The 14,116-nt window shown below is 38.5% G+C and overlaps 1 protein-coding gene across 1 annotated transcript in view; it reads right to left on the bottom strand.

The window, feature by feature from the left end:
- Positions 1 to 14,116, bottom strand: part of NPHP1 (nephrocystin 1) — a 62,582-nt gene that overhangs the window by 33,481 nt on the left and 14,985 nt on the right. The window contains exons 5-10 of the mRNA XM_082672054.1: positions 8,668 to 8,818; positions 8,253 to 8,354; positions 4,655 to 4,755; positions 4,283 to 4,325; positions 3,200 to 3,287; positions 1,614 to 1,708 (exon numbers count right to left, since the gene is read on the bottom strand). Coding sequence (XP_082528180.1) covers positions 1,614 to 1,708; positions 3,200 to 3,287; positions 4,283 to 4,325; positions 4,655 to 4,755; positions 8,253 to 8,354; positions 8,668 to 8,818 — 580 coding nt within the window. The remainder of the gene's footprint in view (positions 1 to 1,613; positions 1,709 to 3,199; positions 3,288 to 4,282; positions 4,326 to 4,654; positions 4,756 to 8,252; positions 8,355 to 8,667; positions 8,819 to 14,116) is intronic.

The following is a 14,116-nucleotide window of genomic DNA, read 5'->3' as shown; positions in this document are numbered from 1 at the left end:
AACTAAGCCCGCGTGCCACAATTACTGAGCTTGCGCGCCTCAACAAGAGAGCTCGCGGGCCACAAACTACAGAGCCCACGCACTCTGGACCCCGCATGCCACAACTAGAGAAGAGAAAACCCGCACGCCACAACTGGAGAGAGGCCCAAGTGCTGCAACGAACCTCCCGCATGCCGCAACTAAGACCTGACACAGCCAAAAATAAATAAATAATAAATAAATCTTTTAAAAAATTTTGCATTTTTTTGTTAAATACACAGAAATTGTGATGAAAAGAACAGTCAGTACAATCAGGGAAAAAGAATGACCTGACCATGGAATCAACTGTATTCCAGGTTCGTTCTTACAGCTCCTTCTTACATAAGGCAGGTCCGCATAGAAGGTCACCACAGCATAGTGACCAGTGACACCTGGCGTTAATATTATCCAGCTAGCTCCTCCTTGTTTCAATTCCAAGCATTTATCTACATTATTCCCTGGCTTCTAATATAGATGTTTTGACAGAGAGAATGCACTGACCATTGGATGTAGTTATTCAGTTCTACTTCACAAGATAATTCAGAATGTCAATTAAAAAAAACTGGCATTCTAGTTTTTTTTTAATTTAAGAACATCTTCAATTCTTAACATTCTGCTTTATGGTCCTGGGCCTTTCCATTTAAATAACACATCACTGAAAAAAATCAGACAATGTTTAACAGTTTGTCACCTTTTCCATTAAAAAATGAGAGCTGACAATTGAGCTCTCTGTGTACAAGTTCACAAAATTAAATGCTATTTATTCAGTACTAGTATACTACACACACCAAATATAACATATTTGTAAACTTGCAACAGGAGATGTTTAATGCTAAAAAGATTCCAGGCATGCTCGGGTTGAGAAGGAAAAGAGTACGAAAATTCTGCACCACCCCTTCCCACAAAACCTGGCCACACTGGGTTCTCTTATTCTTCCCTGAGGCTCTGGGGGAGCAAGGGAGAAAAGGCAGAAGGTAAACAGGAAGGGGAGTGAGGGGCTCAAATGCAGTTTATATCTTCTAAGGAGGAGAATTGAATGTCAAGAGCATTTCCTACTTCAAATAAGGGGGATACCAGTAATCCTCCGCTCCAAGCTCCCCACAAAGTATAATCAGAAAGTACTGCCAAGTTCCTCATTCCTATTTAATTAAAATAATATTACTACTGCCACTAATAATAATGATACTGGCTAACATTTACTAAGTTATCATCATGTGTCAGGCACTGTTCTAAGCCCTTCACACATTCAGTGCAATTCTCATAATAACCCTATGTTGGAAGTATTACTACTATTTTTCCCTTTTTACAGATGAAAAAATTGAGGCAAAGAATGATGAAGATTGATACCTAGTATTATTTCCTTTGTAACAATGGGAGAAGAGAGCAGTGGAGAAGAGAAACAAGATAACGTCAAGGTAACAGACCCAAGTTCTGTCTCAGCCATGAAACTGTCACTAAGTGTTTCAAAATTACAATGCGGAGACAATTTTTTTTTGTTTTTTTATAAGGCATTAATCAATTTACGTTACCTGTATATTTGCAACCATGACAAAATCTGGAAAATTTATAATTTTACTGACAGTAACCATACTTACAGAGCCCGTTTTAGCATCCCACATTAGATCTTTGAAGGCCAGTTGTGAAGTAGTGAGCTCTGGTTGTAAGAAGTAACTTGCTCGAAATTGATTCCCTGCAAAAATAATTGTTCCTTTATTTTCTTACAAAGAACGAATGAAATTCAAAACCCCAAATTCATGATGTTATGGTACAAACTTAGGAAACAGACATCGAAAATGCCAAGCTGTTTACTAGAAACTTGCTTCCTAAGACAGACATACCAACAGAGATAAGAACAACAGCAGGAAATGTAAGGATAGAAGCACATGAGAGCTGATCTTAAAGTGGCTTTAGGAAAGATCTTAAAGACTTTTAGGCCAGTAACATGCCCCATGATGAAGATGATCCATTCAAATATTTTTGTAAAATGCAGAAACTCTGTGAACACTTTTTAGATATTTTAGAGAAAGTATATAATCATTAATTTTACTTCTTAACACAAAAGCATTTTAATACTGTTCTTCCATACTCGTGTCATGACGAATACCTATTACAAAATCATTTACTCACCCAAGAACTGATTTTTGAGTTCCTACTCTGCCAGGTGCTATGCTGGGAGCTGGAAACATAAACGTGAATCAGAGAAATATGGCCCCTGCCCTCATTAGCTTACACTTCAGTGGGGGAAACTGTTACAAAAAATAAGTAGACAAAAGACAAAATAATTATAAGCTGACTTAGACTTATACAGGGTGCTCAAGTGAATGGGAGTAGGAGGGCCTACCTGGAAGGTGTCTCTGGGAATGTACCCTGAGACCCAAAGCATGAGAAGCGGGGAATTCCCTGGCGGTCCAGTGGTTAGGACTCCACAAGGGCCCGGGTATGACCCCGGGTCGGGGAACTAAGATCCCACAAGCTGCGCAGCACAGCCCAAAATAATAATAATAATAAATCGATAAATAAATAAATAAAAAGAGATTTATAATAAAAAACAAAAATAAAACAAAGCATGAGAAGGAGCTGGGTGTTCAGGGAGGGCTGAGAAGAGCCTCCCGACAGAGAAGCCTCAAAGCAGCCCTTCCACAGATGACCCAGCAGCTCAGGGTATACAGGGGAGCCTCACCACAACATTATTCCTCTTTAAAATGAGCTTATGAACAAATGTTGCCAAGTACAGGGCAATCCAAGAATGAGTAAGGAAACAGAAACAGCGAATAGGGAAAACTCTTTGGAAAAGTCTCACTGTGAGGAAAAGCAGAGAAAGGGAGGCTTCATCCAGAATGGGACAGGGTTGCGGGGAGCTGGTCCGTAAAGGTGGGAGGTTTTAGGTTTGCTAGGACTACTGATGAGGGAATCAGCCAGTGGGGCAGGGGAGAGCAGCCTGAAGATACAGGAAAAGGTTGATCAAAGAGTCGTGTTTTTGAAATAATGGAAGGGGGCTTGGCCTCTGATAGGATCAGGGCTCCTTCCTCCTTCACAAGCAAGATGAAGGAAAAGATGAGCGTCCAAGAGATGTGAGATGTTACAACTTTTTCAATGACTTGCTTTGGCTGTGCCAGAAAAATTAGATGTAAACCGTGACCGCTTAACTAAAAGTCTGTGGTGGCTGATGGACACCTGTTACCTTCCTCCAGAAGCTGGAAGAGGGTGGAAGGCCTGAACCCGGCAGGAATAGCTCCCATCGTGGTCAGTACGTCAACGGTGTTAATCTGCTGAAGAGAGTAAAACAAAAATTTGCTTGGTTTCATTCATGTTTCCTCACCTCTAGGATACTCTCTCTTTATCACTGTAGCAACTACAACCCCCAAAAGAAAAATACAAATGTACAGACTTTGGCGGAAGAATATAGCAATTTAACCCCCAATTCCTGAGAAGACGCCATTGCTGAATCCTGGCCTTTCCTGAGGACCTAAGCCCCATGCAGTGCGCAGGGGGCTGAGCTCTGTGCTCCAGACCTGCTGCTTCCTGCATGGCCCCCATCAAAACGGCCTGTCCTGCTCCACAAAGTACTGCCCTGTCACAGATGAGTTGATATCGTAAACTGATATGCACTGAAGAATTAATGGCTTTTTTGTACACTATATGTACGTACACACACTCACACACACACACGCATGCACACATGTGCATGTCCATGTAAGTGATAAGTAGGGTAAAAAAGGCAGAAAGAATATATTTACTAAATGGTTAGTGATGATTACTTATGGAAGGAGTGGATTTTCATTTTGTTATGCAACTTTTTAAATGATAGGATTATTGATAGTTTCTTACTTTTCTTTTTTCTTTTGGTTGCGCCCCATGGCCTGTCTTAGTTCCCCGACCAGGGATCAAACCCATGCCCCCTACATTGCCCATGCCCCCTACATTGCAAGTGTGGAGTCTCAACCACTGGACCACCAGGGAAGTCCGAAGTTTCTTACTTTTTTGAGCTTTTTGGAATTTTTTAATATTAACAAAATTTAACAACTGTCTTTACCCAAATGATAGAAAATTCAAGCAGAATCAATGAGAGACATTTCCAAGCCCTCATAGGCATAGGCTTACTAAACCAGAAATATGTTTTAATGCTCTGTGCATTCCATGCTCTGTATCCTGCTTAAGATCCAATGCTTTCATTTAAAGTTTCCATCCTGTTTTGAATGTGAACTCTTATCAGAGCTATTAGGTAACAAAACGAGACATCATTAATAAGACAGGAGATACCAACCTCTGAGATGGCTTTTCGGACAGCACTCCAATGAGAATCGGTTCTAGGGAGAAACGGTAGCTAGGTGAGTGTACAGAAAGTTTATGCCTATTCACTCAATTAGGGAAGTTCATTAATCAAAGAACAAAGTATATAATTGTAACTTCTGAAAACCTAAAAGAGTCTACCCGAAACTAAGCATAATATCATGTGCTAACAATAATCACCAAGTTCAAGTTGTAATGGTCTTACGCAAACAGTAATATGAAAAGCCCTGCTCCCAAACTATCAGCTGTTTCCATTTCAAGAAATTCTTGAATTATGTATAATAGTAAAAATAAACAAATAAAATGTTTCCTAAACGCACTTTGATGTCCCCTCACACCTTTTTACCTTTGTTTAACTTCTGTTCCTTCTGCCGTTTCATCCGCTACCTCTACATCTTCTTCACTGCCTTCTTCACTAGACTCCGGGCCTTCTTCTTTATTATAGGGCTGAAAAATGATTAAAATATGAAGTACTTTTTACCTAATGCAAAAATCAACCAATAAGCGTACTTTCAGAAAGGCTCAAGTGTAGATAGGCATTTAGCATATGATGGGCATATAAAAAATCAGTGGAAAGAGATTTCAATACATGGTTGATAATGTCACTATGTGAAAAAATTACAATGACAGAGGCAGAGAACAAGTTTAATAAAAATAAATGCCCGATGGGACTTATTCAAATGAAAAAAAAAAAGAAAAGACAAAAAAGCAAAAAGAACTATAGAAGTGTTAGAAGAAAATAATCTTTTTTTTGGCCACGCCACATGGCGTGTGGATCTTAGTTCCCAAACCAGGGATCAAACCTGCGCGCCCTGCAGTGAAAGTGTGGAGCCTTAACCACTGGACCTCCAGGGAAGTCCCCGAAGAAAATAATCTTGAGATTCGAAAGCCCTTTCCAGTCATGATACCAAAACCATGTAACTTTGATTTAACTACATAAAAAATAAAACAAGGCTGAAAGTCAACAAAGAAGATATCTGCCACAAGTTTCTAAGGGTTGATATCCTTATCATCAAGATATGACAAAAACTCTTATAAATCAACACAATTTTCAAAAATCCCTTACAAAAATGAACTGAAAAGGCAATTTACAAAGAAGAAATAGAAATGGTCATAAAGCAAATGAAATCATGCTCAACCTCACTAGCAGTACAATAAATGCAAATAAAAAACAATAATGAGCCTTTTGGGTTTTTTTGGTCTATCACACTGGCAAAAAGATTGATGACAACCATCACTGGCAAATGTGTAGACAAAAAAGCACTCTCGGCTGCTGGAGATGGGAGTCCAAATAGGCATAACTTTCCTAAAAGGAAAAATGGCAAATTCAATCAAAATACAAAGGTGTAAACCCTTTGCACCAGCAATGAGCATTCAGGAATTTATTTAAGGGGAATAACCAGACAGTCTACAAGGTATATGTACAGACTGATCACAACACAGGGTCTTCTTTTCTAACAGAATCCCTGAATATAGCAATGAATCAGCTAGAAGACTACATTTTCCAAGCCCTCCTTGCAGGTAGGTGTTGTCAAGAAACTCAATTCTGGCCAAGGAGGTGTAACTGGAAGTTTTTTGTGTAACTTCCAAGAAAGCTTTAAAAGACTGCAACTCATGCCTTTTGACTTCTTCTTTCCCTTTCCTCTTTCACTGCTTGGAATTGTTAATAACGAAAGATCTAGCAGCCAATCTAAGCTAAAGAGATAACAACCCTAGGAAGAGCTGCTCGCACCTACCCACAGGGTAAAATATTAGATAGGGCCCTACCATTCCTTGACTGCCCATCTCCACACTTCCTCCACACACAAGAGAAATATGCTTCTACCTTATTTAGGCCACTATTTTGGAGCTCTTCTGTAACTCATAGCGGAAGCTAATCTTACCTTCTTTGCAATGTCATTTATAGTTATTATAGGTTGGAAACCTAAATGTCCATCTAAATGAGACTGGAATACTATGCTACCATTGAAACAGACGACCCAGAACTGAGCTGGGCAATAGGGCAGGCACTCACCACCTGTGCCTACTGACACTTGAAATGTGACCAGTCTAAACTGAGATGTGCTATTTAAGTGTAAAATACACACTAGAATTTGAAGACTTAGCATTAAAAAAAGAGAAAGGATTTTAAAATATTGATTATACGTTGAAATGAGACAATATGTTTGATATATTGGATAAAATAAATTATTAAAAATAATGTCACCGGGCTTCCCTGGTGGTGCAGTGGTTAAGAATCCGCCTGTCAATGCAGGCGACACAGGTTCGATCCCTGGTCCAGGAAGATCCCACATACCGCGGAGCAACTAAGCTCGTGTGCCACAACTACTGAGCCTGCACTCTAGAGCCCGCAAGCCACAACTACTGAGCCCGTGTGCCACAACTACTGAAGCCTGTGTGCCTAGAGTCTGTGCTCCACAACAAGAGAAGCCACTGCAATGAGAAGCCCGCACACTGCAATGAAGAGTAGCCCCCACTCGCCACAACTAAAGAAAGCCCGCACGCAGCAATGAAGACCCAACACAGCCAAAAATAAACAAATTAATTTTAAAAAATTAATAATGTCACCTGTTTCCCTTTACTTTTAAAAAATGTGTGTGGTATAATAAAAATACATATTTGGTCTTTATGCCAGTCCTTGGCACAGAGTTCCTAAAACTCCTAGAATTTCCTGAGTGACAGGAGTGTCTTTTGTTATTCATAACAAGGCCCTTTCAAACATACTTGAGTTTATGCTCATGAGGTCATGGCTTGGGGAGGGGTGGGTGCTGGTGGCCAGAGGAACCAGTGATTAGAAGGTGGAAACTTTTAGTGCCCCCCACCCCCTCACCTTCAGGGAGGGAAAAGGAGCTAGAGATTGAATTTAATCACTGACGGCCAATGATTCGATCAATCGTGTCTATGTAATGAAACCTCCCCAAAATCCCTAAAAGACAGGGTTTAGGGAGCTTCTGGGTTGGCCATCACTTGAAGTGCTGGCAGGGTGGTTCCAGGAGCACATGGAAGAACCAGGCCCCACTCCCTCCCTCTCCCAATACCTTGCCCTGTGCACCTCTTCCATTTGGCTGTTCCAGAACTATATCCTTTATAATGAACTGGGAAGCAAAAGTGAGGTGTTTCCTGAGATCTGTGGTCCCTCTAGCAAATTATTGAACCTGAGGAAAGGTGTGGGAACTTCCAAGTTTAGAGCCGGTCACACAGAAGCACAGCTAGCCCCGGGGATTTGTGACGGGCATCTGAAGTGGGACAGTCTTATGGGACTGAGCCCTTACCTTGTGGAGGTCTGTGCTAACTCCAGGAGCTAGTGTCAGAATTGAACTGAATTGTTGGATACCTGGTTGGTTTCAAAGAATCAGTGTGGAAAAACAACATGTATTTGGTGTCAGAAAAGAAACACACAGTTGCTGTTAGAAGTGGTGCGAAGAAAAACAAGACAGCTCAGTGTCGTTACTAGAAAATTTTAAATTACATTTGTGGTTTGCATTATATTTCTATTGGACAGCACTGATCTATATATATTGGCACAGAAAATGACCATGCTATATTATGAAATGTGAAAGAAATAGGCCATAAACATGCATATATAGTATGTCCACATCTTAGTAAAGGATCGTATATTTGTGGAAGTTAACACAAAGTTAACTGTGGTTTTGTTTCACAACAAATAATAAATACCTATTAATTTTTATGATCAACATTAATCCACAGAACATCTTCATTGTGGGATAACATGCTAGGGCTCAGCTACATAACAGCACTTCACAGGTCTCCAGAACTATAATACACAGTATCTTTCCCATGCTCTGTCCCTCTAAAATTGAGGCAAATTCTACATCTTAAGTCATTCACTAGTCAATTGATCAAAGACTACATCTTAGTGTTTTCTTATAAATGAAAAAATGTCTTGAAGAAGAAAAAGGAAAGAATAAACAAAAAAGACTAACCTCCAAGTACGTTCTGGGAATAAGACCTTTGTTTCCTTTGGCATTCTTAGCCATCCACCAACCATCAGGGTTTTTTTCAATTATAAGGAGAATTTCCCCTTTCTTAAAGAAAATAAAAGTAAAAATTTTTAAACTAAAATTTACCCCTAAATTCAGAATTATCAACATGAAAACTATTTTCAAAAACAGAAGAGCGTCTACTCTTTTTACCATTTTACTACCAGGTAACTTTGATAACAGAATTTCGCCTGACTACCGCTTGTAAATCTTAATTATCACTTATTTTATTTAAACAGATTGAGTCTTTGAAAAGTTAATATCAGGAATATCTAATCCAGGAATACAGGTAGAGTTTTCTTACTACGTTAGGTACGAAAATTTATCCTTCAGTTAGCTTCCAGTCTGTTTCGACTACCTTAAATGTAAGGTCTCCGACTTGCTGAGCCGTAAAATCTCCAATAGCAACGTATTCTCCACTTGCGGCCTCTTCATCTTCTTCTTCTTCTTCTTCTTCATCTTCTTCAGCAGAACTGTCATCGTCCTCTCCTTCAGTAAGCGCCCCAGTTCTGCAAAAAATAATTCTTTGACAAGGGTCACCTGAAATAACGTATAAGAACAGATCCAGATCGAGTACGAGTATAACTTCTACATATAGAACTGGCCTATATTTGGAAGTGGCAAATAAAGGGAATAAAGGGAAAGTGCAACTAAGTTTCTACCATCTAGCAAAGAATATGTGACCGAGGAACTGAGGGTGATGAGGAGTTAATATATCTGAGGAACGTATGTGACCTGGTGAAGCCTGTGCTGGACTGGAGGCCGAGAGGCTTGCACTGAAATCTTGCTGCTGATTCACCCATTCAGCAGACGCTGCTTGAGCATTACTGTACGGTGATTAGAGCACGGGCTCTGAGTTTAAGTTCTGGTTCTATCTCCTTCTCACTGAGTGACCTTGGATAGGTTGCTTTTAATCTCCCCATTTCTCATTGGTAAAGTGGAGATAATAATAGAACCTGCCTCATAGGGTCATCATGAAGATGAGAGGAGTTACAAACTTGCAAAGTGTTTACAACGGTGTCTGCAGGCTTTCAATAAAAGTCGGTGATGATGATGATATATGTCAGGTTCCATGTCAGACACAGTAGATACAGAGAAAAACGAGACACAATTCCCTGTCCTCAAGGAGGACAATGAAACAATCTATCAGACGGATAAGTACTATGTAGTTCAACAGATACTGCAGTAGAGGTAAACACGGGATACTAAGGAAGCACACGAGAGACACCTAACCTCGACTGCATGGGTGGAGATCAGAAAGCCTTAGAATTAGGTCTTGAGGGATGAGTTGGAATTAATCAGGTAAAAGGGGAGTAGAAAGGTAAGGAAGGGAGTGGAGAGAGGAGGCTCAAGCTCAGGGAACCTCAAGTAGCTCACGAGGGTAGGACGAGGCTTGGGAGAAATAAGCAAGAGATAAGACTGAAAAGAGGTGAGCAGAACGCAGCCCATGTGAGCTTTACCTCTAAAGGTGGTCCCTAAAAATGAAGGAAGGGAAAGGCACAATCTGATCTGCACTTCAGGAAGTTGATCAGGCTATCACATGGGCAAGAGATTGGAAGAAGGGCTAAAGGCAAAGATGGCTGTTAACAGTGAGACATGAAACAGTTTAAACCAAGAATTAGGGATGAAGAGAAAGGTGTTTGGGAAAGATACTGAGGAGGGAAGAGAGAGGAGCTAAAATACTAGCTTGGATAAGTCGTTAAGTCTCTCTGAGCTTTATTTATTCATTCAACATTCAGCATTTACTGGGCACCTACTGTGTGACAGACACTATGTGCTAGGGGTGTAACAATGAACAAAATAGAGGTCTTTGCTCTCCTAACGCTTACATTAGAGAAGCTTATCTTATCTTAAAATGGGATAACAGAGGCTTCCCTGGTGGCACAGTGGTTAAGAATCTTCCTGCCAATGCAGGGGACACGGGTTCGAGCCCAGGTCCGGGAAGATCCCACATGCCGTGGAGCAACTAAGCCTGTGCTCTAGAGCCTGTGAGCCACAACTACTGAAGCCCGTGCACCTACAGCCGGTGCTCCACAACAAGAGAAGCCACCGCAACGAGAAACCCACGCACCACAACGAAGAGTAACCCCCACTTGCCACAACTAGAGAACGCCCACACGCAGCAACGAAGACCCAATGCAGCCAAAATTAAATAAATGAAATAAATTTTTAAAAATAAAAAATAAAATGGGATAACAATACTTTGATGCAAATGGACACTGCTAACCATTAAAACTAGCCAAATAGACCCAAATGGCTCTTATTATGCTAATACAGTAAATTTCAATTAGTGATTTTTCAATGTCAAATTAACCTTGCATTCTAGAATAAATCCCACTTCGTCATGATGTACCGTCATTTCTATGTGCCCTGGATTCTATCTGCTGACACTTCATGTTGAGTTTGTGCATTCACTCATGAAGGCCTTGTATTTTTCTTATAATACTCTTATCAGGTTTTGATATTGAAGTTATCTAGCACTCATAAAATGATTTGGGAAATATTTCTTTTTCAATTCTCTAGAAAGATTTTATAATACTGGTATTATTTCTTACTTAAATGCAGAAATTTATCAGTGAAGCAACCTGAGAGTTTATTCTGTGGAAAGGTTTTAATTATATATTCAACTTCTTTAGTAGATATTTTGGTGGTAGTATTAAGATTTTCTATTCATCTTGTGTAAATTGAGTACATTTTATTTTTCAAGCAACTTATTTTATCTAAATTTTCAAATTTATTGGCATAAAGATGTTCATAGTATCTTCATGGTACCTTTTTAATTTCTGTAGACTCTGTAGTGATTAGTTTTCTTCCCTGTTTTATTGTTGTTGTTTTCCTTCTCTTTCTCTTTTCTTAATCAGTCTTGCTTGGAATTTACCCATTTAATTAACTTTTCCAAAGAACCAACTTTGGGTTTATTGATTTTATCTACTGTATGTCTGTTTATTATTCACTGTCTTCTGCTCTTTATTATTTCCTTACTTCTATTTTTCTTGGGTTTAATTTGTTATTCTTCTTCTGGCTTCTTAGGTTGGAAACTTCAGTAATTAATTTTCAACTTTTCCAAACTATGCATTTGAAGTCATAAATTTCCCTCTAAACACTGCTTTAGCTGCAGCCCACAGTTGTATTTTATTATCATTCAAAATATTTCAAGATTTCCATTGTAATATTTTCTTTGACCTTTAGGTTACATAGAAGTATGTGACTTAATTTGCAACCATTTGGAGACTTTCATTTTTCTGTCATTTGAGTTTTTTTAAAAATTGATATATAATTGACATATACCATTGTATTAGTTTTAGATTGTCACTGAGTTTTAATGTAATTCCAAGTCATCAGACTATACACTACATGATTTCAATCCTTTGACATTTGTTGACAATTGCTTTATGGTCCATTATGATTCATTTTGGTTAATGTTATACACGCACTTGGAAGAGAGGTGTATTATCTAGTTGGATACAGCATTCTACAAATATATTTTTAATTAGGTAACAGTGGTTAAGGTTTGTGGATTATATAGCTCTCCTTCAGTGCTAACAATTTTTACTTTATACTTTGTAAAGCTATGTTATTAGGTGTCTACACATTAGGGACAATTTTTTCTATTGAATTGATGCTTTTACTATTATAAGATGTATTTATCTATTAAATTACTTTTGACCTTAAAGTCTTCTCTGACTGATACTACTATAGCTGTATCACCTTTGTTTTCGTCAGGGTTAACATGGAATACCTTTTTCTAATCGTTTACTTGCAACCTACCTATGCTGTTTTAAATGGCCATAAAGCACAAGAAGGTTGTGATGTGCCCTAATGGAGAAAATAAGTGTGTTAGTTTTCTTCAGGCATGAATTATAGGGCTGTTAGCTGTGAGTTCAATGTTAATGAATCATAACATACATTAAATAAGGTATCTTTAAACAGAAACACACTTAAAACAAGGACATGTTTTACTCAGGTTTCAAAAAAAACTGTGACCAGAGCCTCACAGGAACCTAGCTGTGTATTTTCCCTGTAAGCCATGGTTTAGTATTCAGTATTTGCAGCAACTTTATGGAACATAACCACAGCAAATAATGAGAATTGACTATATATTATAAATCCTTAAATATATATTTTGCTTTACACAATCAAGTGTTCTCTAAAGACATTTAGAAAAGAAGAAATAGGCTTTTCTATTTACCCACATACTGGTGCTCTTCATTCCTTCTTGCAAATACAGGTTTCCTGTGGGATCATTTCCTTCTTGCCTAAAGGACTTCCTTTAGCAAATTTCTCAGCATTTGTTTGACAAATTTTCTCAGCTTTTGTTTGTCTGAAAATGTCTTTATTCTACTTTAATTTCTGAAAGACACTTGTGCTGTACACAGAATTCTGGGTTGATAGATTTTTTTCTTTCAACCCTTTTATGATGTCACTGCATTATCTTCTGACCTGTATTTTTTCTAACAAGATGTCAACATTAACTTGAATTGTTGTTTGCCAGTACATATGTTTCTTTATTTCCCTGACTGCTTTTAAGATTTTCTATTATTTTTAGTTTTCAGCAGTTTAACTCTGATGCATCTATGTGTAGTTTTTCTTATATTTATTATTTGGGGTTGCCTGAGGTTCTTGGACCAGTGAATTGATAACTTTTTTAGATCTCAATTTAAAAACGTATTGAAATATTTCTTGTGCTCCATTCTCTCTCTCCTCTCCTTCTGGGACTTCAATTTACACATATGCTATAACTTATGACCATGTCCCAGATCTTTCTTACATTTTGTTCTGTTCTTTTCGTTCTTTTTTTCTTTTTGTGCATGAGTTTGAAAGTTTTTCATTGCTCAGTCTTTGGGTTCACTGATCTTTTCCTCTATTGTATCCAGTCTTGTGTTAAACCATCCAATTTTTTTTCTTTTCATATATTGTTTTTTAGTTTCAGAATTTCCATTTTTGTTGGTATTAGTTTCCATTTCTCTGCTTAAGATTCCTCTCTAATCAAGCAATCTGCCCATCTCTCTAACATATTGAAAATAGTTGTTTTATAGCTCTGGTTTGCTAATTCTCACATTTGGGTCATCTAGACTTCCAATGATTATTTTTTCTCTTTATTATAAGACATTTTCACCTTTTTGAAGCTATATATTGAACCAGATTTAGAAAGTCCTCAGCCGTTATTCCATCAGATATTATATTTTGCAGTTGTAGAATGTTCATTTGGTTATTTTCTACATTTGAGTTCTCTTAAAATATGCCATGTTTTTTCCATTCCATCCATCTTTTCTTCTATTTTCTTCATCATATTAATCATATTATTCAGAAATCCTTGTCAGCTTACTCTACTATCTGGCTCAGATTTGGCTCTGCTTTTATTGACTTTCACTGCTTAATTATTATTTATTTCCCCCTTATTTTTTGCATTTCTAGTCATTTTTTAAAAATTACTAGACATTGTGGATAATACATTTAGAGACTTTGGATTATGTGGTCATCCTTTAAAGAGTGTTGAATTTTGTTCTGTAATACAGTTAAATGATCTTGTTCCTGTTAAGGTCTGATTTTAGGCTTTGTTGGAAAAGATTTACTTCAGTTTTTTTTTTTTTTTTTTTTTTTTTTTGCAGTACGTGGGCCCTCTCACTGCTGTGGCCTCTCCCGCTGCGGAGCACAGGCTCCGGACATGCAGGCTCAGCAGCCATGGCTCACGGGCCCAGCCGCTCCACGGCATGTGGGATCTTCCCAGACCGGGGCATGAACCCATGTCCCCTGCATCGGCAGGCGGATTCTCAACCACTGCGCCACCAGGGAAGCCCTACTTCAGT

This window comes from Grampus griseus (genome assembly GCF_964374135.1).
Source record: "Grampus griseus genome assembly, chromosome: 15".
NCBI lineage: Eukaryota > Metazoa > Chordata > Mammalia > Artiodactyla > Delphinidae > Grampus > Grampus griseus.
This window is presented reverse-complemented; position numbering and strand designations above follow the sequence as displayed.